Raw genomic sequence first — 26,805 nt, 5'->3', positions numbered from 1 at the left:
ATGCATTAAAGGAATTAAGGTAAAACAAAGAAAACGTTAGTTCTATAGAGCTGTGGGTCATTTCCCAGACAAATTATATTAAAAGCTTTACTCCTGGCATACCATCTCATATCATCTAAATTGCAGAAAGAAGAAGAATTACCTTATAAAATAGAAGGACATTTTCATCAGGCATAGAAAAGGTTTCTCTAGAGCATTAGGACCACACCTATCCAGCAATGCAATGGTTTCATATTACAAAGACAGGTTTGATAAATTACCAGTTCACAGAGGCCAATGTAGAATTGAAAGCTGTAGGGCTATAAGTGCTGCTCACAGAATACTCCACTCGGAACACAGCAGAGCTGCTTAACCTGTAGTGTGTGACGGACAATGACAACATGTGAAGTATGGCGCGTACTGTTGCACAATGGGCTTTGTCCCGTTTGTTAAACCAGCAGAAATAGCATGCATGGTGGATAAAATAATGGCTTTATATGCTTAAGGCTTTGTTTAACAGATTGAATACAAATTCATACATTCCATGGCTTGCGCTAAATACTTAAAGGGAATATGTGTTATCGCATTTTTCTGTTACCCTCCTAACAGTTACAATAAAATTAGAAAAACCCTCTGGAAAATGTCACCCTTTTTAATTGCAGATTTTTTATATACACTGCTCAAAAAAATAAAGGGAACACAAAAATAACACATCCTAGATCTGAGTTAATTATATATTCTTCAGAAATACTTTGTTCTTTACATAGTTGAATGTGCTGACAACAAAATCACACAAAAATAAAAAAAATGGAAATCAAATTTTTCAACCCATGGAGGTCTGGATTTGGAGTCACACTCAAAATTAAAGTGGAAAAAAACGCTACAGGCTGATCCAACTTTGATGTAATATCCTTAAAACACGTCAAAATGAGGCTCAGTAGTGTGTGTGGCTTCCACGTGCCTGTATGACCTCCCTACAACGCCTGTGCATGCTCCTGATGAGGTGGCGGACGGTCTCCTGAGGGATCTCCTCCCAGACCTGGACTAAAGCATCTACCAACTCCTGGACAGTCTGTGGTGCAACGTGAGGTTGGTGGATAGAGCGAGACATGATGTCCCAGATGTGCTCAATTGGATTCAGGTCTGGGGAACAGGCGGGCCAGTCCATAGCATCAATGCCTTCGTCTTGCAGGAACTGCTGACACACTCCAGCCACATGAGGTCTAGCATTGTCTTGCATTAGGAGGAACCCAGGGCCAACCGCACCAGCATATGGTCTCACAAGGGGTCTGAGGATCTCATCTCCGTACCTAATGGCAGTCAGGCTACCTCTGGTGAGCACATTGAGGGCTGTGCGGCCCTCCAAAGAAATGCCACCCCACACCATTACTGACCCAATGCCAAACCGGTCATGCTGGAGGATGTTGCAGGCAGCAGAACGTTCTCCACGGCGTCTCCAGACTCTGTCACGTCTGTCACATGTGCTCAGTGTGAACCTGCTTTCATCTGTGAAGAGCACAGGGCGCCAGTGGCGAATTTGCCAATCTTGGTGTTCTCTGGCAAATGCCAAACATCCTGCACGGTGTTGGGCTGTAAGCACAACCCCCACCTGTGGACGTCGGGCCCTCATATCACCCTCATGGAGTCTGTTTCTGACCGTTTGAGCAGACACATGCACATTTGTGGCCTGCTGGAGGTCATTTTGCAGGGCTCTGGCAGTGCTCCTCCTGTTCCTCCTTGCACAAAGGCGGAGGTAGCGGTCCTGCTGCTGGGTTGTTGCCCTCCTACGGCCTCCTCCACCTCTCCTGATGTACTGGCCTGTCTCCTGGTAGCGCCTCCATGCTCTGGACACTACGCTGACAGACACAGCAAACCTTCTTGCCACAGCTTGCATTGATGTGCCATCCTGGATAAGCTGCACTACCTGAGCCACTTGTGTGGGTTGTAGACTCCATCTCATGCTACCACTAGAGTGAAAGCACCGCCAGCATTCAAAAGTGACCAAAACATCAGCCAGGAAGCATAGGAACTGAGAAGTAATCTGTGGTCACCACCTGCACAACCACTCCTTTATTGGGGGTGTCTTGCTAATTGCCTATAATTTCCACCTGTTGTCTATCCCATTTGCACAACAGCATGTGAAATTGATTGTCACTCAGTGTTGCTTCCTAAGTGGACAGTTTGATTTCACAGAAGTGTGATTGACTTGGAGTTACATTGTGTTGTTTAAGTGTTCCCTTTATTTTTTTGAGCAGTGTATATATATATATATATATATATATATATGTTCACACAGAGTTCTTATAATCAGTATGGATCTTAATAGGTATATTGTTGTTATAATCAGTTGTATTTGCCTGATGGTCGGCACAAACTATCTGTAACTATCTGTATGTTTGCTTGATAATAGCAAATAATATTTACTTGATTATAACAAACATAGCCGCGGGGCACTACTTTACCAATCCTGCAGATGATGGCGTCTTTCTGGATTCTCCGTGTGCCAGTCACACTTGATCATAGGTAAGTAAATTCACTGATGTGGCTTCTTATATATTTAGAATATACTTGACTTTCATGTCAAAGCTAACACTTTGGAACATGCAACTTAGTTGCTAGGTTGCAATGCGCCTTAGCGATGTATGCGCTGACTCAATCTGTGGCGTCCCACGTGGTCACGGAGTGCTGTGCTCAATCTCCGCCGATAGCGGGATGCGAACAGTTTACAAGATCTCCGAGCCTTCGCAATAGGTACAGTATCCAGAAGGTGTATGCGATGTCTATTCACTGCAGATACAAGATGCGTTTCGGAACACGCTGTGACCACGTGGGACGCCACAGATTGAGTCAGCGCATATATTGCTAAGGGTACTTTAACACTGGCGTTGTGAGAATCCGGCAGGCAGTTCTGTCGCCGGAACTGCCTGGCGGATAAATGCATTAAAATACCGGATCCGTCTCTCCGGTGTCATCCGGAAAAACGGATCTGGTATTTATTTTCACATTTTTAAAGGTCTGCGCATGCCGGATCCGTCATTGCGGCAATTTTAATGCCGGATCCGGCACTAATACATTTCAATGGATTCCAGCAAGTGTTCCGGAATTGTGGACGGAGAAAATACCGCAGCATGCTGCAGTATTTTCTCCGGCCAAATACCGTAAGAGGGACTGAACTGATGCATCCTGAACGGATTGCTCTCCATTCAGATTGCATATTAAACTGATCAGGTTTTTCCAGTATTGAGACCCTAGGATGGAGCTCAATACCGGAAAAGAATAACGCTAGTGTGAAAGTACCCTTAGGCGCATAGCAACTAGCAAGTAAGTTGCAGTCCCGAGGTGTCAGGTTTGACATGAAAGTCAAGTATATTCTAAATATAAGAAGCCACATCAGTGAATTTACTTACCTATGATCAAGTGACTGGCACACGGACAATCCAGAAATACGCCATCATCTGCAGGATTGGTAAAGTAGTGCCCTGCGGCTATGTGTGTTATTATCAAGTAATTATTTGCTATTATCAAGGAAACATACAGATACTTTGTGCCGACCATCAAATTGGGAATTAATTACTGCGCATATAGAGATTACTGTTGATAAAAGAACTCTTGACAGTGCACCTACTGATCCTAATTGATCATAATATACTGCGTCTATTTATATGCCAGACAAATACAACTGATTATAACAATATACCTATTAAGATACAAACTGATTATAAGAACTGTGTGGACAAACTGGACATATATATATTATTCTTACCATTGGATTATCAGATTACAGGACTATTGTCTATTCTATTTCCATTTTTATATTCATTTTTATTTTTTTCACAATTTTTTAAGTTTATCAACTAACATTTTTGGACATTTTTAGGGATTTATATGATTAATTGATTTTATGCATTTGTGTTTTATATTTACAAATATATAATTAAATATACTCGTTTATATTGTGTTCACTCATACATTTATCAGATATCTGAGTGCCCCCGATTATCTCTATATTCTATTACCAGATTTTTTATATATGTCTGAAGTAAATAAATATTGTTGGGACACAACTCAGGGGACACAATTCCATTTTTAACTCCTTAGTGAAATAACAGATTTTGGCCTTAAGGACGGTGACATATTCCCCCTCTGTGTTTAACATTACTTTGTTGAATTTTTTTATGGCGATTACTGTGTGGTATTAATAACATGATAACTTTATTCTGTGGGTTAGTACACTGATGGCAATACCAAATTTATATTATTAATTTTTATATTTCGTTTTTAGATTTCTTTCTTTCCTCCTGCAGGCTGTCAGCTCCCCAACTGCCCCCCTTCCTCCTCCAGATTGAAGAGGAGAGGGCTGTTTTATCCTCCTAAGGCCTCATGCACACGACTGTGGTGTGTTTTGCGGTCTGCAAATTGCGGATCCGCAAAACACGGATGGTGTCTGAGAGCGTTCCGGAATTTGCGGAACGGCAAAGGACAGCCTTTAATATAAATGCCTATTCTTGTCCGCAAAGTGTGGACAAGAATAGGACATGTTATATTTTTTTAGCGTGGCCACGGAACGGAGCAACGGATGCGGACAGCACACGGAGTGCTGTCCACATCTTTTGCGGCCCCACTGAAGTGAATGGATCCGCATCCGAGCCACCAAAACAACGGCCGTGTGCATGAGGCCTAAATGTCAGGATTGGCAGCAGCTAGAGGTATGAGTCTTACTTGAAAGCTGGCATTTCAAGTTTTCAAACGAGACCAGAATCACAGCACGATTTCCCCTACATCGGAAGATATAGCTGTTAGAAATCGGGTTGGCAGAATGTAGCTGAAAGTGAAAGTAAAAGCAGATTTCACTCACAACTCGATATATAACAGTCATATCTTCCCAACGCCCCTTGCTGAACTGTTAAGTCCTTTTCTCTATGCCCAAGAAAAGCTCGGACAAACTGTTAAGTGCTTAAACATATTTTTTAAGATTTTTTTATGACCTTTTAATTTTTCATGTCACTATATTTAAATATATTTAAAATATCCTGCAGTTTTCACACTGGCCACTGAGTCTAATAATAGGCGCTACTTCTTGGTCTTCACAGATAACTTTTTGGCACTCATCTCACTATTATTACAGACAGGATTAGAATTACGGTACATATCACCTATATATAGATAACACAAGATCCACGGCGACAGTCAAAGCTTATCTATTACTTTTCTACTACTTTTTACTACTACTCCCAATGTAATTCTGGTTTTATCTCTAGGTGATACCATTCCCGACAAATGAGCAGCTAAAGCCATACTCCCAACCCCCTGGCTAAACTGTTAAGTCCTTTTCTATATGCCCAAGCAGAGCTCGGACAAATGTTTAAGTGCCTAAACATATTTTTAATGACACTTTAATTTTCCATGTCACTATATTAAAAAAAAAAAAAAAAACAATCCTAACATCCACCATTTTCAAGCCAATGAGCCTAATAACAGGCGATACTTCTTGGTCTTTACAGATCATTTTTCAGCAGTCATCTCACTATCATTACAGGCAGGATTAGAATGACATATCACCTATATTTAGATAACACGGGGTCCAAGGTGACCGTCAAAGTTTATCATTTACTTTTGTACAATGACCTCTGCACAGGACACAGCATGTCTAAAAACTTTCCCATAGAAGTCAATCAGATCAGTTCCTGTCTATCATATCTATGGCCCATGGGGGCTGCTGTAAGGCCCATCTCTAAGGCTAGGGCTACATGGCAACACTGGTCGCGTGACACCCGTTACGGCCAGGATCGCTGAGCAGCGGTGATTTCATAGAAATGAATGGTATCGTCGCGGCAGTCGCAAGAAATCTAACACAGCTGGATTTCTTGCGACTGCCGCAGCCATGTGTAGCCCTAGCCTAAATGTTGTTAACAACAGATTAGGCAATATGGCTGCCACCATAATCATGTTCAGGCAATAGAGTAAATCAGAAAAAAAAGGAATGTGTCACTATCTGGCTTTAACTGGCAGATTTTTTTTTTATAGGCGACACATTCCCTTTAATGCACTGCAGCAAAACCATAAAGCAGAGTCTAGTCCAAAGAACAAGTCCATGCACAATAATCACCATGTGTGGTCAATGTGGGCTTCAGTAATCCTTTCCACAGCTACATTTTTCTTTGCATGAATCTTGGTTGCTATTTTATAGTGATTAGCTTTCTTTAAACACATCCCAAATGTAAAGTCAGCCATACAAGGTAAGACATCCCGTTACCAATGGTTGAGGAGAAATGTTCATGATAACAGCTGCCCACAACTGCCTCTGAAACAGTCTGCTCCTTTCCTACACGGTTAGTATTGGAAAAATATGTTTCCCAAAATGAGTGCTTTTCATGATATCTGAGTCACCTAATAAGTGCTTACCAAGGGCAATCTGAAGGCACATAAACACTCCACTTTAGATTACCTTAAAGAGGTTGTCAGAAAAAAACCAGAGCATGTAAATATGATAAATTTAACCCGTTATTTTCAGCGTCTCCCTGGTTTGTGTTTACAGGCAATGGCAATGTGAACATATGCAGAAGTGGTCACAAGCTGCAGCCTGGTGGGAGATTAACTCCTTAAGGACACAGCCTTATTTCACCTTAAAGGGCTTCTGTCACCCCACTAAACAGTTTTTTTTTTTTTTTTGTGTACTTATAATCCCTATCCTGCGATATTGCTATACCTTATGTTATTAATAATTTTTGTTCAGTAGATTTTGCAAAAAACGTACTTTTATGATATGCTAATTACCGCCCCCTCCTTCTGTTGATTGACAGGGCCAGCCGCGATCTCCTCCTTCGGCCAGCCCTGTCAGCATTTCAAAAATCGCGCGCCTGTGTTGATTCGGCGCAGGCGCTCTGAGATAAGGAGGCTCGCCTCCTCAGCACTCCCTCAGTGCGCCTGCGCCAATGACGTCTTCTCTTTCGGTGACGTCATCGGCGCAGGCGCACTGAGGGAGTGCTGAGGAGCCGAGCCTCCTTATCTCAGAGCGCCTGCGCCGAATCAACACAGGCGCGCGATTTTTGAAATGCTGACAGGGCTGGCCGAAGGAGGAGATCGCGGCTGGCCCTGTCAATCAACCGAAGGAGGGTGCGGTTTTCTGCGGCTGCTAGCAGCAAGTAGACGCCCTACTTGCTGGTAGAAAGGTAATTAGCATATCATAAAAGTAAGTTTTTTGCAAAATCTACTGAACGAAAATTAATAATAACATAAGGTATAGCAATATCGCAGGATAGGGATTATAAGTACACAAAAAAAAAAAAACAGTTAAGTGGGGTGACAGTAGCCCTTTAAGGACCAGGCCATTTTTTGCAAATCTGACCAGTGTCACTTTAAGTGCTGATAACTTTAAAACGCTTTGACTTATCCAGGCCGTTCTGAGATTGTTTTTTCGTCACATATTGTAAAATTGCTAATTTCCAAGTTTCAATTTCTCTACTTCTATAATACATAGTAATACCTCCAAACATAGTTATTACTTTACATTCCCCATATGTCTACTTCATGTTTGCATCATTTTGGGAATGATATTTTATATTTTGGGGATGTTACAAGGCTTAGAAGTTTGGAAGCAAATCTTGAAATTTTTCAGAAATTTTCAAAAACACAATTTTTAGGGACCAGTTGAGGTCTAAGTCACTTTGTGAGGCTTATATAATAGAAACTACCCAAAAATGACCCCATCTAAGAAACGACACCCCTCAAGGTATTCAAAACAGATTTTACAAACGTCGTTAACCCTTCAGGTGTTGCACAAGAGTTATTGGCAAATGGGGATGAAATTTGAAAATTTCATTTTCTTTGCCTAATTTTCCATTTTAACCCATTTTTTCCACTAACAAAGCAAGGGTTAACAGCCAAACAAGACTGTATCTTTATTGCCCTGACTCTGCCGTTTACAGGTGCGCCGTTTGGTTTTTGGACGGCTGATTTTTATGACCCGGTTTATTTACACCGTGTCCTGTTTCAACCCCCCTGATGCACCCCTGGAGTAGAAACTTCCTAAAAGTGACCCCATTTTGGAAACTACAGGATAAGGTCGCGGTTTTGTTTTGGATTATTTTTAGGGTAAATATGATTTTTGGTTGCTCTATATTACATTTTTGTGAGGCAAGGTTACCAAAAATTAAAATTCTGAAATTTCATCTCCATTTGCCATTAACTGTTGAGGAACACCTAAAGGGTTAATAAAGTTTGTAAAATCAGTTTCGAATGCTTTGAGGGGTGTAGTTTCTTAGATGGATCACTTTTGTGGAGTTTTTACTCTAGGGGGGCATCAGGGGGGCTTCAAAAGGGACATGGTGTCAATAAAAAAAGGCTATAGAAATCGGCCTTCCAGAAACCATGTTGGTCCTCTCCTTTTGCGGCCTCCCTTTTACGGATACAGCAGTTTACGACCACAAATGTGGCGTTTCTGTAAACTGCAATATCAGGGTAATAAATATTAAGTTTTGTTTGGTTGTTAACCCTTGCTTTGTTACCGGAAAAAACGGATTGAAATGGAAAAGTGCCAAAAATAGCTGTTTTGGCAGTTTTTTTTTTTTTTTTTTCGTGTTAATCTGGGGGGTTAGGTCATGGGGTATTTTTATAGAGGAGATTCTTACGGATGTGGCGATACCTAATAAGTCTACTTTTTTTTACAATTATTGTAAAAAAAAAAATGTTTTTGTATCTCTAAAGTCTAAGAGTAATTTTTTTTTTGTTTTTTAGCCGATTATCTTATGTAGGGGCTCAATTTTTGCGGGATGAGAGGACTGTTTTATCGGCACTATTTTGGGGGCTAGAGGGCTTTTTGAACGCTTGCTATTAAAATTTTTGTTGGGTAAGGTGACCCAAAAAGTTCTTTTTTTGCACCTTTTTTTTTTTTTTGGACCGTGTTAACCTGGGGGGTTAGGTCATGGGGTATTTTTATAGAGGAGATTCTTACGGACGCAGCGATACCTAATTTGTATATTATTGTATTATTGTAAATTATTTTAGCTTTTTTGAGTGTCTCAAGTCTGAGAACCAGTTTTTTTTATCCGATGTCAGTACTCCATGGAAGTGTGGTACTCCCTGAAGCAACCGTCAATGTAGAGGCCCGGATGATCGGGGCACGTGTCACACTGAGTAGTGGTGTCCTTCCATATCCCCCTCCTGCGACACACTCTGCACTTTTTTTGGGTTCGTCCCTTCTTTCCAGTATGGGGGACCACACCTGGAAAGTGTTGGCCAGGGACGATCCGGGCGCCTCCAGTTCCCGAGGTACTCCGGCCTGCTCTTTCCCGGTCCGAAAAGATCAGGGCCTTGAGGACTGCCTCATAGAATTGGAGGAATGTCCCTGTGCTGCCAGCGCTTCGGGATAGTACAAAAGCGTTGTACAAGGCAACCTGTACCAAGTAGACAGCAACTTTTTTGTACCATGCCCGGGTTTTGCGCATGGCGTTATATGGCTTGAGGACTTGATCAGAGAGATCAACTCCTCCCATATACCGATTGTAGTCGACGATACAATCGGGCTTGAGGACCGTTGCCGCGGTACCTCGCACAGGGACAGGGATGATGCCGTTACCATGAATTGTGGACAGTACAAGGACATCCCTCTTGTCCTTATATCTGACCAGCAACAGGTTTCCAGTGGTAATGGCACGGGTCGCACCCCTGGGGATAGGTACCTGGAGGGGGTGGGCAGGGAGGCCGCGTTGATTTTTCCGCACGGTCCCACAAGCGGACGTGGATATGGCGGCAAGGGACTGGAACAAGGGGATACTAGTATAAAAGTTATCCACGTAAAAGGTGGTAACCCTTATCTAGCAGTGGGTACATAAGGTCCCACACAAGTTTCCCGATAACACCCAGAGTGGGGGGACATTCTGGGGGTTGAATACGGGAATCTCGCCCCTCGTATATACGAAACTTGTAAGTGTACCCTGAGGTACTCTCACAAAGTTTGTATAGCTTCACGCCATACCTCACCCGCTTGGAGGGCACATACTGGCGGAAAATGAGTCTCCCCTTGAACGCAATGAGAGACTCATCAACCACGACCTCCCTTCCAGGTACATAGGCCTGTACAAATTTGTCCCCAAAATGATCGATGAGCGGCCGTATCTTATACAGACGGTCATAGGCAGGATCACCTAGGGGGGGACATGCTGCATTATCGGAATAATGCAGACATTTCCGGGTGGCCTCAAACCGGGAGCGTGTCATGGCCGTACTGTAAAGTGGGGCCTGGTAGAGGACGTCCCCACTCCAGTAATGCCTGACACTAGGTTTCTTGACCAGGCCCATATGCAGCACGAGGCCCCAAAATGTCCTAATTTCGGCTGCACTGACCGGCGTCCAGCCACCGGGCCTGGCCAAAAAGGAGCACGGGTGTTGAGCAACGAACTGTTGGGCATACAGGTTAGTCTGCTCCACCATCAGATTTACCAGTGGGTCACTGAAAAAATGACAAAAAAAGTCATATTCAGTGTAGCCCACTGTGGAAATCTGGATTCCTGATTGGCCTACAAAATCAGGAATCACGGGCTCGTATCGCTCTGGGCTACACTAGACAGGTTCACCGGCAGGGTGCTCCGGTGGATTTAACTGGTGGGCCGGAAAACTAGTACGAGCCCCAGAGTTGCTCGTACTAGGCTGGGCCACAGGGTCCCTAGCATGGTGGTCCCCTTGCTCCGTCTGGCGGCGTCTCCGCCACCTTGGGGGCTCATCATCATTGCTAGATGATGAGGAGGACGCGGATGACAACAGGAAAGTGGGGTCATCCTCGTCCTCACAGGGACTCTCGGAGTCGGAGGCAAGCTGGGCGTATGCCTCCCCGGCCGAGAACGTCCAGCGGGCCATAAGGGAGTGTGTGTCTGCGTGTGTATGTGTGTGTGTGTAAATCTTTATTTGGTGTGCGTGTGTGTGGGGGCACGGGTGTTCACGAACTCACCCTAAAACTAACAGAAAAAAAAATAATAATAATAACTAAAAAAAAGGGCAAAAAATGTGGAAAAAAAAATTCAAAACCGCTGATCAACCGTCCGAAGTTGATCAGTGGTGGGGTGTGCGATGCGCTAACAGTGGCCGGACGCTAAGAGTGCCGGCCACAGTCAGCGTACACAAAAAAAAACTAATAAAAAAAAAAACTTTCCCTATGTACCTGCTGTATAGATGGGGGGTGCTGGGGCACAGATCGGGTCCTGGGGGGCACAGATCGGGTCCTGGGGGGCACAGATCGGGTGATGCTGGCACAGACGGACGACGTGCAGGCAGCTCCTCTCTCCTCCGGCTCCGGAACACAAAAGGAGGAGGAGAGGAGCGCTTGCAACTTTTGAATCTGCTGCCGTCCTGCCCACCAACCAATCAGAGGCGATCCTGAGAGGTGATGTCACCATCACCACTCAGGATCGCAGGATGGTGATTGGTGGGGTAAAATCACACCACCATCACCATCCTGTTCCGGGTTATTGGGTCCTCAGAGACCCGAATAACCCGGAAACGCAGAAAACCGCAGGTCTGAATTGACCTGCGGTTTTCTGCGATCGCATACATGGGGGGGGCACAGGACCCCCCAGTGCATTTGCCCCAGGTGCCTGCTCAATGATTTGAGCAGGCACCGGGTTCCGATCACCGCCCGCAGCGCGGCGGTGATCGAAAATACACAGGGCGTACAGGTACGCCCTGTGTCCTCAAGAGGTTAAAGGATATGTACACCTTTGCGGGCAATCTTTTATTATTGCATTGTACTTATATTGAGCTAAAAATTATTTTTTCAAATGGTCTTTATTAAAAATATGGAATCCTTTTTTCTGTATAGAGCTGACATGCTCTACTAGCTGCCTGTGGATTTTTTGTCTTTTCTGTCATCTGGGGAGCTAACAGGCTCCTTATCTCTGCTCTTTGAGATTATAAACACTTATTATAGCTCAGTTCCTATCTTACTAATAAGAAATGTGGCTAAGGGTATTTTCACACTTGCGGCAGGACGGATCCGACAGGCTGTTCACCATGTCGGATCCGTCCTGCGGCTGTTTCGCCGTGCCCCCGGGCCGCCGCTCCGTCCCCATTGACTATAATGGGGATGGGGGCGGAGCTCCGGCGCAGCACGGCTTAAGGCCGCCGGACTAAAATTACTGCATGTCAGGTTTTTTAGTCCGGCGGCTTTCTCCGTGCACCGCCGTGCTGCGCCGTAACTCCGCCCCCATCCCCATTATAGTCAATGGGGACGGAGCGGGGGCACGGCGAACAGCCACAGGACGGATCCGACATGCTAAACAGCATGTCGGATCCGTCCTGCCGCAAGTGTGAAACTAGCCTTACATAAGTGTTTAGAACATCTTAGTGGTGATAAGGGTTAATAGATGACAAACACAAAGTGAAAGTAGGATGCACACAGCTAGAAAAAAACTGTTAACCCTTTGTGATAAAATGGCTCAATATTTTTAAGAAATGCCATTTAATATTATATGAATATGATTTTTAGCCAAAAATGAGTAAAATGCAATCATAAACAAAAATTGCCTTCAAATGTGTACATGAAATCTGTTATTATTTTATCAGATTTAGGGGTTCCGGGGAGGTTTCAAGACAAGTCAGACAACCACTTTAATTCATCGTTTTGCTTAATCCAAGATTTTTTAATGTTCATATTAAATTTAGATTTATATGAAGTTTATCACACAGGAAAATTTTAGATATTGCATATAACTTCATTTGTAGCATTTAACAGCAACCAAAACAATGGCAGAATTTTACCACCATTATATTCACATTGTACAATTGCAAAGTTAAAGGGGTTGTCCCACAAAATATATTAAACATTTTTCAACCCAGCACCTGGATCTGAATACTTCTGTAATTGCATGTATAAAGAAATTTGGCATAGCAACTGAACTATTCAATAAAATGTATCTGTATAGCGCCACCTGCTCTTTGTTTGTTCTTTTCATTATTTCTTGTCCACCTCACTGAGGTGGTCGCATGCACTAAGTTTAAAAATTCAAGTGCCACCAGCCATATCTTCTGTTAAAATCTGTGTCAGTTACAAGCATTCTGTACATAATCGCAGCATGAAATAAAAGCCTACATTGACGATTCAGGCGATTGCTGGGATTTTCTTCAATTATCCTGTATTCGATTTCCCGCCGCAGCGCCAAGAGCGATCGAGAGCTAAATGACTTTAAATAGAGTTACAAGGAAAGAGCTGCAGCAGAAAGGACAAGCCCCATGAGAAAGGGCATATCCCCAAAGCTGCCAGTTAGTATTAGAGAATCTAATAAAACAATTGGAGCAATGAATCTCTGGATCCATGTGAGATACAGGACTGGTTCTAGCTCTGTTAGAAAGAGACTGTCATGTAATGTATGATGTCTGATTTTCATTTTTGACAACAATCATGGCACAACCCCTTTAAGGGTTAAGAGACCCTTCAACTTACCATGGAAGAAAAATATAATTTTAATGAAGTATTATATAAGTTTTCTTTTTACTGTATACCACATACTATTCATCTAGATAAAGGTAAGAGAAATGAGCATACCTACTTACTTGCCAGAGTCTGAAGATGTAATGCTAACAGCTGCTGAACTATCATGGCTTCTCCTCAGTTTACTTCTTGGTCTCAAAACTTAAAAAAAATAAAAATAAATTATACATAGATATTACATAACTGACAAACAAATATACTGTGTGGATGCTGTTACCATATCAACAGCTATACGTTTACTAAATATATAGATTTAGAATACTGCCAAAGACCTAGCAAATGTACAGAGACAAAGTAACATCATAAAAATTGCTAAAATAATTTACACTTCGTTTGACATTATATAAAAAAAATAGCTAAACTTTTAATAAACTTTATTTTAAAATGCTGGAAATATCCACAAAATAATTTTTGTTATATACTTTATTAATGTTTTTTTGTTTTTTAATACAGAAGTATCCATAAAAAGTTGTCTTTACAAGTGCTGTAAAATCACTATATTTGTACATCGCTGACATTTCAGCGGTGTACGTGTGGGCAGAATCCGCTGTATTGTGAAACGGGGCCAAAGCAAGTGCTGTGCACAGATTGCTGCTCCTCCCTGTGCCCCCTGACTTTAGCTAAATCCTGGCACAGCACTTACTGATGCGCTATGTCAGGATTTAGCTTAGCGGGAAGGTCCCCTGTCTGAGCCCGCTCCGCTCACTTAACGCTCTGAACAGCAACATATTGTTACAAGAAAGCTTTCAGCTGAGCAGAGCAGGCTCTTACTTTGCTCTGCTGAAAGCTCACCGGTAACAACGTGCTGCTATTCAAAGCTTTCCAGTGTGCGGAGCGGGATCAGACAGGCCCATCCCGCTACGCTAAATCAAGGCACAGCACATCGGTAAGTGCTGCGCCAGGATTTAGCGAAGATCAGCAGGAGCAGCAATCCATACACAGTACTCGCTGCCGCCCCATTACATACACAGTGGAAGCCGTAAAGAGCTGACATGTCAGCGGAGTACAAATGTAGTGATTTTACAGAGCTTAGGAGAAGACAACTTCAGATGCCTATTTCTCTATTAAAAAATCAAAATACATTAATAAAATAGATTACAAAAAAATCTTTTTAGGACATTTCCAAATAAAGTTACTTAAAAGTTTAGTTACTCTTTACATTTTTGCCCATACTAACCGGCCATTTCTTGCTGTCTCTTTGTCCCATCGCAGTATGCTGCATGCCTTTCGATTTGGGTCCGAGAGAAGTTACACCCACACATTGGACACGCCACATTTTTGTATACTTTATTCAGACAAACTAAGTCTTCATCAGAAGAATTACTGACCTACAAGTGATAATAAAAAAGACAGGGAAACACAGGTGAAATGTTTGTATTCCTACTTGTAATAGTTTTCAGATACAGTTGCAAGAAAAAGTATGTGAACCCTTTGGAATGATATGGATTTCTGCACAAATTGGTCATAAAATGTCATCTGATCTTCATCTAAGGGCTCTTTCACACTTGCGTTCTTTTCTTCCGGCATAGAGTTCCGTCGTCGGGGCTCTGTGCCGGAAGAATCCTGATCAGTTTTATCCTAATGCATTCTGAATGGAGAGAAATCCGTTCAGGATGCATGAGGATGTCTTCAGTTCCGGACCGGAACGTTTTTTGGCCGGAGAAAATACCGCAGCATGCTGCGCTTTTTGCTCCGGCCAAAAATCCTGAAGACTTGCCGCAAGGCCGGATCCGGAATTAATGCCCATTGAAAGGCATTAATCCGGATCCGACCTTAAGCTAAACGTCGTTTCGGCGCATTGCCAAATCCGACGTTTAGCTTTTTCTGAATGGTTACCATGGCTTCCAAGACGCTAAAGTCCTGGCAGCCATGGTAAAGTGTAGTGGGGAGCGGGGGAGCAGTATACTTACCGTCCGTGCGGCTCCCCGGGCGCTCCAGAGTGACGTCAGGGCGCCCCACGCGCATGGATGACGTGATCACATGGACACGTCATCCATGCGCATGGGGCGCTCTGACGTCATTCTGGAGCGCCCCGGGAGCCGCACGGACTTTAAGTATCCTGCTCCCCCGCTCCCCACTACTACTATGGCAGCAAGGACTTTAATAGCGTCCTGGCTGCCATAGTAACACTGAACGCATTTTGAAGACGGATCCGTCTTCAAATGCTTTCAGTTCACTTGCGTTTTTCCGGATCCGGCGTGTAATTCCGGCAAATGGAGTACACGCCGGATCCGGACAACGCAAGTGTGAAAGGGCCCTTAGTCACAACAATAGACAATCACAGTCTGCTTAAACTAATAACACACAAAGAATTAAATGTTACCATGTTTTTATTGAACACACCATGTAAACATTCACAGTGCAGGTGGAAAAAGTATGTGAACCCTTGGATTTAATAACTGGTTGAACCTCCTTTGGCAGCAATAACTTCAACCAAACATTTCCTGTAGTTGCAGATCAGACGTGCACAACGGTCAGGAGTAATTCTTGACCATTCCTCTTTACAGAACTGTTTCAGTTCAGCAATATTCTTGGGATTCAAAGAGGAAAAGGTGGAATAGACGGCTCCACTACTTAGGCAAATGGTAGAGGTGCGATACTGCTAGACCTGACTCACCCAGTCAGAAGCATAAAATTGGAGAAAGGAAAAGGATAAGCAGGCACACCCTAATTTGGGTCAATATATTAATTTATTTCTATTTTAGGTGATTATGAGGTCTTATTAATAGATATTGTTGAGTATATATAGTATAATAAAATATGCAAGGTGCAATTAATAAAATTGTAGAATTGTAGAAATAGAATTAGATATAAGTCCTTTTTAATAAAAAGTAGTTAAATATGTAAAAAATGTAAAAATAGTGATGATGAATAAGTAAATCACTACTAGGTAGTTGCCACCTGGTAGAGGGTAATGGATGCCCTGAAAAAAATGCCCTGATAAAAATGATGATTCTTTGTTCATAGAGTCTTTCATACAACAGTCTTTCATATAATAGTGGCCACTGGTCTGAGGATAAAATCGAGGGTAAATAGTGCGCCTTATATAATTATAACTCCATGTGTAGGATAGTTCTTCATAAGGCAATAATCGCTGGACAGAGGATTATTATCAAATGATGCCCCTTTATATACTTATGTATCCTTTTACAAGGTAATTTTCAAATAATAATCGCCGCTGAGCAGAGGATAGATAATGCGCCTTTTCAATATGTCTTTCATAGAACAGCAGGTGTGTATATATATATATATATATATATATATATATATATACACTGCTCAAAAAAATAAAGGGAACACTTAAACAACACAATGTAACTCCAAGTCAATCACACTTCTGTGAAATCAAACTGTCCACTTAGGAAGCAACACTGAGTGACAATCAATTTCACATGTTGTTGTGCAAATGGGATAGACAACAGGTGAAAATTATAGGCAATTAGCAAGACACCCCAATAAAGGAGTGGTTCTGCAGGTGGTGATCACAGACCACTTCTCAGTTCCTATGCTTCCTGGCTGATGTTTTGGTCACTTTTGAATGCTGCCGGTGCTTTCACTCTAGTGGTAGCATGAGACGGAGTCTACAACCCACACAAGTGGCTCAGGTAGTGCAGCTTATCCAGGATGGCACATCAATGCGAGCTGTGGCAAGAAGGTTTGCTGTGTCTGTCAGCGTAGTGTCCAGAGCATGGAGGCGCTACCAGGAGACAGGCCAGTACATCAGGAGACGTGGATGAGGCCGTAGGAGGGCAACAACTCAGCAGCAGGACCGCTACCTCCGCCTTTGTGCAAGGAGGAACAGGAGGAGCACTGCCAGAGCCCTGCAAAATGACCTCCAGCACGCCACAAATGTGCATGTGTCTGCTCAAACGGTCAGAAACAGACTCCATGAGGGTGATATGAGGACCCGACGTCCATAGGTGGGGGTTGTGCTTACAGCCCAACACCGTGCAGGACGTTTGGCATTTGCCAGAGAACACCAAGATTGGCAAATTCGCCACTGGCGCCCTGTGCTCTTCACAGATGAAAGCAGGTTCACACTGAGCACATGTGACAGACGTGACAGAGTCTTGAGATGCCGTGGAGAACGTTCTGCTGCCTGCAACATCCTCCAGCATGACCGGTTTGGCATTGGGTCAGTAATGGTGTGGGGTGGCATTTCTTTGGAGGGCCACACAGCCCTCCATGTGCTCGCCAGAGGTAGCCTGACTGCCATTAGGTACCGAGATGAGATCCTCAGACCCCTTGTGAGACCATATGCTGGTGCGGTTGACCCTGGGTTCCTCCTAATGCAAGACAATGCTAGACCTCATGTGGCTGGAGTGTGTCAGCAGTTTCTGCAAGACGAAGGCATTGATGCTATGGACTGGCCCGCCCGTTCCCCAGACCTGAATCCAATTGAGCACATCTGGGACATCATGTCTCGCTCTATCCACCAACGTCACGTTGCACCACAGACTGTCCACGAGTTGGCAGATGCTTTAGTCCAGGTCTGGGAGGAGATACCTCAGGAGACCGTCCACCACCTCATCAGGAGCATGCACAGGCGTTGTAGGGAGGTCATACAGGCACGTGGAGGCCACACACACTACTGAGCCTCATTTTGACTTGTTTTAAGGACATTACATCAAAGTTGGATCAGCCTGTAGTGTGGTTTTCCACTTTAATTTTGAGTGTGACTCCAAATCCAGACCTCCATGGGTTGAAAAATTAGATTTCCATTTTTAAATTTTTGTGTGATTTTGTTGTCAGCACATTCAACTATGTAAAGAACAAAGTATTTCAGAAGAATATTTAATTAATTCAGATCTAGGATGTGTTATTTTTGTGTTCCCTTTATTTTTTTGAGCAGTGTATACAGTTACAGTTCAGAGCTTGTGACAATATGTAACTAATAATGCTGTATTCCTTATGCCGAGCTGTGGGGGAAAGGGATGCTATGTGCCCGAGTGCGGCGTCCCGCACTGTCTCTGGCTACAGAGGTCACTTACCCTTCCCGGCGCTGTTGTGTTGGGTCCTCTGGTAGTGGTCGGCTGTTCCTGGGAGGCTGTCTCGATTTAGTCCAGTTCACAGGAGTCGGCGGCGTGCCTCGTGTTGCCTAGGACGCCGGGGGGCGTGGTTCGCGCGTCTGGAGAATGACGCAAACACAAAGGCCTACTACTCCACTAACAAGAATTTGGAAACTATACCAACCATAGATAAAGACAATGACCAATACCATAAGAATCACATGAGACAAAGATATACAAGACAAAGAGAATCCGATATCAACTGGGCCCTCAATTTTTAAATGGGATGACTCCCCCACCATACTTATACCACTATCATATTCACAGCGTCCACATGCCCTAAATTTTGGGCTCCCATCAGATTCACACCACTACCACACTCATGGGGTCCCATATGTTATGAACCTATACAGGCGCTCTGTCCTGTTTTGTCCTCTCTTTTTGGAATACATAGGGATGGCAAACCCGGATATTCACTGGGTCTTTCATACTACGGACCAGTGATATATTGGGTACATCCCACTGTGTGTTCACAACTAGGGCCTCTTTCACACTTGCGTTGTCCGGATCCGGCGTGTACTCCACTTGCCGGAATTACACGCCGGATCCGGAAAAACGCAAGTGTACTGAAAGCATTTGAAGACGGATCCGTCTTCAAAATGCTTTCAGTGTTACTATGGCAGCCAGGACGCTATTAAAGTCCTGGTTGCCATAGTAGGAGCGGGGAGCGGGGGAGCAGTATACTTACAGTCTGCGCGGCTCCCTGGGCGCTCCAGAATGACGTCAGAGCGCCCCATGCGCATGGATGACGTGCCATGCGATCATGTGATCCATGCGCTTGGGGCGCCCTGACGTCACTCTGGAGCGCCCGGGGAGCCGCACGGACGGTAAGTATACTGCTCCCCCGCTCCCCACTACACTTTACCATGGCTGCCAGGACTTTAGAATTCCGGCAGTCATGGTAACCATTCAGAAAAAGCTAAACGTCGGATTTGGCAATGCACTGAAACTACGTTTAGCTTAAGGCCGGATCCGGATCAATGCCTTTCAATTGGCATTAATTCCGGATCCAGCCTTGCGGCAAGTCTTCAGGATTTTTGGCCGGAGCAAAAAGCGCACCATGCTGCGGTATTTTCTCCGGCCAAAAAACGTTCCGTTTCGGAACTGAAGACATCCTGATGCATCCTGAACGGATTTCACTCCATTCTGAATGCATTAGGATAAAACTGACCAGGATTCTTCCGGCATAGAGCCCCGACGACGGAACTCTATGCCGGAAGAAAAGAACGCAGGTGTGAAAGAGCCCTAAGAAACACCAGGATTTACCAGCAATACTACAGTGAAAACATATAAAGATCTACATCCATATTAAAGATACAAGTAAGCCTCAAATCTATATTAAAGATACAAGTAAGCCTCGAACCTACACAAAATAATTAATCACTATCTACCAGTATACACCTATACAGAAATTACACAGAAATTACCTCTTTATACTATATAAATTTATAATGCTGAATTCTGACTATCCTTTTGCTGCATTTTGTATCGTCCTTCCCTCTTTGGAATATACAGGGATGACAAACCCGAACATTCACTGGGTCTTTCATAATACGGACCAGTGACACAATGGGCAGATCCTACTGTATGTTCACAACCAGGAAACATCAGGACCAATGTATGCTCACAACCAGGAAACACCAGAACTTACCAGCAATACTACATACAATAGATCGATATCTATATTAAAAATATAAAAATTACCACCAAATCTACACAAAATAATCAAGTCTGCATGCACAACAACAAGTCCTCTACACTACAAATACTATCAGCCAGCGAACACTTACACAGCAATTACCTCTCTACACTATAGAAACCCAAAATGCTAAATTTTGTTCATCTGAGGAATAACTAATTAAATATGCTACTATTCCCTTACACCGCAAAATAAGGTATTTGACCTACTGTATATAGGAGGGTTCCTAACCAAGTAATCTATATTTACCACTCTGCAAATAAAGACAAAACTATAATACCCATCAAATCAATCCAATTTGCAAAAATAATCACCCCACCATATATCTCTACATCTTTCTTTATTTTTCTTCTTATTTTTATTTTTCCACATTTTGCATATTTTTATTCTGGCCACAAAATGGAATATGCCAAATAGGACTGGAATAAAGTAACTAATTGAACACATCAACCTTATTGGCAATGATAATTAGTTCACAAATAAGTTGATTACTGCTGCCCTATAAATACCACAGTATTTACCACAATCCTCCACTTACTGATGAAGGGAGAGACTCCCGAAACGCGTTTAAGAAGCTGAGGATTGTTAGAACATTCATCACTCTAAACAGTACAAGAGGAATACTGTGAACAAGCTTGGAGAGGATCGCGATCACGTGACCGCTTGCGTCATTCTCCAGACGCGCGAACCACGCCCCCCGGCGTCCTAGGCACGCCGCCGACTCCTGTGAACTGGACTGAATCGAGACAGCCTCCCAGGAACAGCCGACCACTACCAGAGGACCCAACACAACAGCGCCGGGAAGGGTAAGTGACCTCTGTAGCCAGAGACAGTGCGGGACGCCGCACTCAGGCACAGAGCATCCCTTTCCCCCACAGCTCGGCATAAGGAATACAGCAATTATTAGTTACATATTGTCACAAGCTCTGAACTGTAACTATATATATATACACACCTGCTGTTCTATGAAAGACATATTGAAAAGGCGCATTATCTATCCTCTGCTCAGCGGCGATTATTATTTGAAAATTACCTTGTAAAAGGATACATAAGTATATAAAGGGGCATCATTTGATAATAATCCTCTGTCCAGCGATTATTGCCTTATGAAGAACTATCCTACACATGGAGTTATAATTATATAAGGCGCACTATTTACCCTCGATTTTATCCTCAGACCAGTGGCCACTATTATATGAAAGACTGTTGTATGAAAGACTCTATGAACAAAGAATCATCATTTTTATCAGGGCATTTTTTTCAGGGCATCCATTACCCTCTACCAGGTGGCAACTACCTAGTGGTGATTACTTATTCATCATCACTATTTTTAAATTTTTTACATATTTAACTACTTTTTATTAAAAAGGACTTATATCTAATTGTATTTCTACAATTTTATTAATTCCACCTTGCATATTTTATTATACTATATATACTCAACAATATCTATTAATAAGACCTCATAATCACCTGAAATAGATATAAATTAATATATTGACCCAAATTAGAGTGTGCCTGCTTATCCTTACCCAGTCAGAAGCATAAAATTGGAGAAAGGAAGAGTCAGGTCTAGCAGTATCGCACCTCTACCATTTGCCTGAGTAGTGGAGCCGTCTATTCCACCTTTTCCTCTTTGAACACCCATCTTCTGTTGAGCTTCAGCTGGGGGACAGATGACCTTAAGTTCTCCTGCAAAATGTCTAGATAAACTAGGGAATTTATTTTTCCATCGATGATAGCAATCCGTCCAGTCCACCACCATACTTCACAGTTGGGATGAGGTTTTGATGTTGGTGTGCTGTGCCTCTTTTTCTCCACACATAGTGTTGTGTGTTTCTTCCAAACAACTCAACTTTGGTTTCATCTGTCCACATAATATTTTGCCAGTACTGCTGTGGGACATACAGGTGCTCTTGTGCAAACTGTAAACATACAGCAATGTTTTATTTGGACAGCAGTGGCTTCCTCTGTGGTATCCTCCCATGAAATCCATTCTTGTTTAGTGTTTTACGTATCGTAGATTCGCTAACAGGGATGTTAGCATATGCCAGAGACTTTTGTGAGTCTTTAGCTGACACTCTAGGATTCTTCTTCGTCTCATTGAGCAGTCTGCGCTGTGCTCTTGTAGTCATCTTTACAGGACGGCCACTCCTAGGGAGAGAAGCAGCAGTGCTGAACTTTCTCCATTTATAGACTATTTGTCTTACCGTGGACTGATGAACAGCAAGGCTTTTGGAGATACTTTTATAACCCTTTCCAGCTTTATGCAAGTCAGCAATTCTTAATCGTAGGTCTTCTGAGAGCTCTTTTGTGCGAGGCATCATTCACATCAGGCAATGCTTTTTGTGAAAAGCAAACCCAGAACTGGTGTGTGTTTTTTCTAGGGCAGGGCAGCTGTAACCAACACCTCCAATCTCATCTATTTGATTGGACTCCAGTTGGCTGACACCTCACTCCAATTAGCTCTTGGAGATGTCATTAGTCTAGGGGTTCACATACTTTTTCCACCTACACTGTGAATGTTTACATGGTGTGTTCAATAGAAACATGGTAACATTTAATTCTTTGTGTGTTATTAGTTTAAGCAGACTGTGATTGTCTATTGTTGTGACTTAGATGAAGATCAGATCACATTTTATGACCAATTTGTGCAGAAATCCATATCATTCCAAAGGGTTCACATACTTTTTCTTGCAACTGTATATTACATCTGCTGAGGAAAGTGAAGGACTTCCTTGAGTTCTAATAACCTTGGCCATTTTATTTCATGTGTGAAACATATTTTAACACATTCAATCACATTTGGTGATGCTTGTTCTAAGAACATGTACACACTTGCTCTATTGCTCTGATGGTCCTAAATTAGGGGTGCACATCATTCTATGCGGCTCCCATTTTCCTAAATGTCCTTGCAGAAATTGCAGCTGTGGGATCTGAAGACTACTGTAAGTGATAGCAGATCTCCCTACAGAGAATGTAAGGAAGTCTTTACCGTTCCTGCCTTGCACATACATCGCTCAATGAGCGTTGCATAAACAGATTAGGAGATGGCAATGAAGCTCTTTCCTGCTCTGGTCCCAGTAATCATGTGATCGCAGTAGGCCGTGTGTCTGCATGAGCTACTGGGTCTTTGCAGACCCAGATCATCTCTGCAGTGAGGCTACACCCCGGCGACCATAACCCATATACCAAAATGACCATTATGGAAAGGGGACATAATTTAATTTTAGTTGCATTTTCTGAACTTGTGAAATAAATGACTATTTTTCCATATCTTCATGGGCATAAAAAAAAATACTAAAATAAAAAATGACATAAAAATAAAGGGCTATGTATCACCAAAAAAGTCACAAAAATTATTAACATAACTGAACAGAAAAAAAAAAAGTATGGCTTTTAAAGACACATGCTTAAAAAAAAAAAGCCAGGAGAGGGGGGTAAATGACCTAGTCTTGAATTGGTTAAAAAGCAAGCACAGCAAAACAGAATCAAAATGGTAGTACAACAAAAGGGCAGTACCAAATTGATATAGCTTTAGCGTGCAGTGCTACCTACCTGGATCCTCCCTGATCTTTATACATCGCTCCCTGAATGTATGTATGAAGGATCATCTGCCTACAGGCGAGTACTGATCACTGGTTAGTCGCTTTATTTAATGACTGAAATTGAGCTCCTGACTCTTCTTCAAAAAGTAGTTCTGAAGTCTCAGGTGATTTCTAATATTCGTATACTTTCCAGTAAATGGCAAATCCTCATTTGGTGGGGAGGTCACAGGCCATTGAACCAGTACTTGCTCCTTGAACTTCAAGTTTAAACATGAGGCAACCATAAGTTTTCACCAAGTAGTATTTTAGAGCCCACAAAGCTTTGGTCACTTGTTACATCCCACATTCCTTGTATTTGTTAATATGACATATGTCAAATAGAAGGGCATTTTTCAGGGAAATTGGGTAAAAGCCTTCTCCAATGGCCAGAAGGGTTTGGGAAAGCGCAACTATTTACAGCTGCAATGAGAGAAACATTTGCTCACCACCTCACATCTTCTCGGTTCTCATCCTTTCCAGGCGCCTGTAATATTGCTTTACCTGCTGTAATTTCATTTGCAAATTTGCCTTTCAGCTTCGCAACTGGCACAATTAGAAGAAAGGTGCCGAAACACTGAATGCAAGTGAATTGTGCTGATCAAATTATGCAGAAGGAGTGCCCCGAGCCTGGAATGTACAAAGCTTTTGCAGATCACCGCTGAGCAAACAGCTCATCTCACTGCACGGGAGTAATATAATGCCTTAATATTGCTTCTTGTTGGGAGTGGTTCCATTTTTAGGATCAGGTTTCTGTAGACCCATATGTTCTTAAAAACGAACTTCACTGTTCTATGCTTACATACCTAGCATATGCAGGATAACAAAAACACATGACTATCTATTCAATAAAACAAATATATACCTAAGATACTATGTGACTTTATGTCGAGGTGCCCATACATTTTTCATCCAAATGAGCTATCAAAGGTACAGTCAGGTCCATAAATATTGGGACATCAACACAATTCTAACATTTTTGTCTCTATACACCACCACAATGGGTTTGAAATGAAACGAACAAGATGTGCTTTAACTGCACCTGTCAGCTTTAATTTGAGGGTATTTACATCCAAATCAGGTACCGTATTTTTCGCTTTATAAGACGCACCTGATGATTAGACGCACCTAGGTTTTTGAGGAGGAAAATAAGAAAAAAAATATTTTGAACCAAAAGGTGTGCTTTTGGTAGGTTTTGAACTAATGGTGGTCTGTGGATGATGCACTGTTATGGGGATCAGTGGATGACGCACTGTTATGGGGGGATCTGTGGATGACGCACTGTTATGGGGGGGGATCTGTGGATGACGCACTGTTATGGGGGGATCTGTGGATGACGCACTGTTATGGGGGATCTGTGGATGACGCACTGTTATGGGGGGGGATCTGTGGATGACGCACTGTTATGGGGGGGATCTGTGGATGACGCACTGTTATGGGGGGGATCTGTGGATGACGCACTGTTATGGGGGGGATATGTGGATGACGCACTGTTATGGGGGGATCTGTGGATGAAGCACTGTTATGGGGGGATCTGTGGATGACGCACTGTTATGGGGGGGATCTGTGGAAGACGCACTGATATAGGGATCTGTGGATGACGCACTGTTATGGGGGGATCTGTGGATGAAGCACTGTTATGGGGGGATCTGTGGATGACGCACTGTTATGGGGGGGATCTGTGGATGACGCACTGTTATGGGGGGGATCTGTGGATGACGCACTGTTATGGGGGGGATCTGTGGATGACACTGATGGGGGGGATCTGTGGATGACACTGATGGGGGATCTGTGGATGACACTGATGGGGGATCTGTGGATGACACTGATGGGGGATCTGTGGATGACACTGATAGGGGATCGGTGGATGACAGTGATGGGGGATCGGTGGATGACACTGATGGGGGATCGGTGGATGACACTGATGGGGGATCGGTGGATGACACTGATGGGGGATCTGTGGATGACACTGATGGGGGATCTGTGGGTGACACTGATGGGGGATCTGTGGATGACACTGATGGGGGATCTGTGGATGACACTTATGTCATCCACAGATCCCCATAAGTGTCATCTATAGATCCCCCCATCAGATGCATCAGTGTGGAGGGAGGAGGCGGAGACACTCATGGCGGGGCCCGGTGCAGTGACTCTACTCTAATACACCGGGCCCCGCAACTGTTAAATACATTCAATCCGATTTATATCTAAATGTATACGCTGTGTTCGGTACTTACTGTAGTACCGTAAGTATAGCATTAAGACGGCGCAGACCGGCAGTTCCCTCGGTCATGAGCCGCCTGCCGCAGCTCCCTCCTCATGCGCCGCCTGCCCCAGCTCCCTCGGTCATGCGCCGCCTGCCTGCTTATCTCACTTTATGAATTAACAGGCAGGCGGCGCATGACAGAGGGAGCTGGGGCAGGCGGCGCATGACAGAGGGAGCTGGGGCAGGCGGCGCATGACAGAGGGAGCTGGGGCAGGCGGCGCATGACAGAGGGAGCTGGGGCAGGCGGCGCATGACAGAGGGAGCTGGGGCAGGCGGCGCATGACAGAGGGAGCTGGGGCAGGCGGCGCATGACAGAGGGAGCTGGGGCAGGCGGCGCATGACAGAGGGAGCTGGGGCAGGCGGCGCATGACAGAGGGAGCTGGGGCAGGCGGCGCATGACAGAGGGAGCTGGGGCAGGCGGCGCATGACAGAGGGAGCTGGGGCAGGCGGCGCATGACAGAGGGAGCTGCGGCAGGCGGCGCATGACAGAGGGAGCTGCGGCAGGCGGCGCATGACAGAGGGAGCTGCGGCAGGCGGCGCATGACAGAGGGAGATGCCGGTCTGCGCCGTCTTAATGCTATACTTATGGTACTACAGTAAGTACCGAACAGAGCGTATACATTTAGATATAGATCAGATTGAATGTATTTAACAGTTGTGGGGCCCGGTGTATTAGAGTAGAGGCACTGCACCGGGCCGCGCCATTAGTGTCCCCGCCTCCTCCCTCCACA

The 26,805-nt window shown here is 43.8% G+C and overlaps 1 protein-coding gene across 2 annotated transcripts in view; it reads right to left on the bottom strand.

Moving 5' to 3' along the window:
- Window positions 1–26,805, bottom strand: part of UIMC1 (ubiquitin interaction motif containing 1) — a 177,273-nt gene that overhangs the window by 44,941 nt on the left and 105,527 nt on the right. Inside the window, exons 9-10 of one of the 2 annotated variants that reach the window (XM_040406660.1) lie at window positions 14,634–14,784; window positions 13,519–13,597 (exon numbers count right to left, since the gene is read on the bottom strand). In XM_040406660.1, coding sequence (XP_040262594.1) covers window positions 13,519–13,597; window positions 14,634–14,784 — 230 coding nt within the window. Of the gene's footprint in view, window positions 1–13,510; window positions 13,598–14,633; window positions 14,785–26,805 lie in introns of both variants that reach the window. The other variant, XM_040406668.1, reaches the window with a different exon arrangement.

Source organism: Bufo bufo, chromosome 1 (genome assembly GCF_905171765.1).
Source record: "Bufo bufo chromosome 1, aBufBuf1.1, whole genome shotgun sequence".
NCBI classification, from domain to species: Eukaryota; Metazoa; Chordata; class Amphibia; order Anura; family Bufonidae; genus Bufo; species Bufo bufo.
The sequence above is the reverse complement of the archived record's forward strand: the minus strand, read 5'-3'. Positions and strand labels throughout refer to the sequence as shown.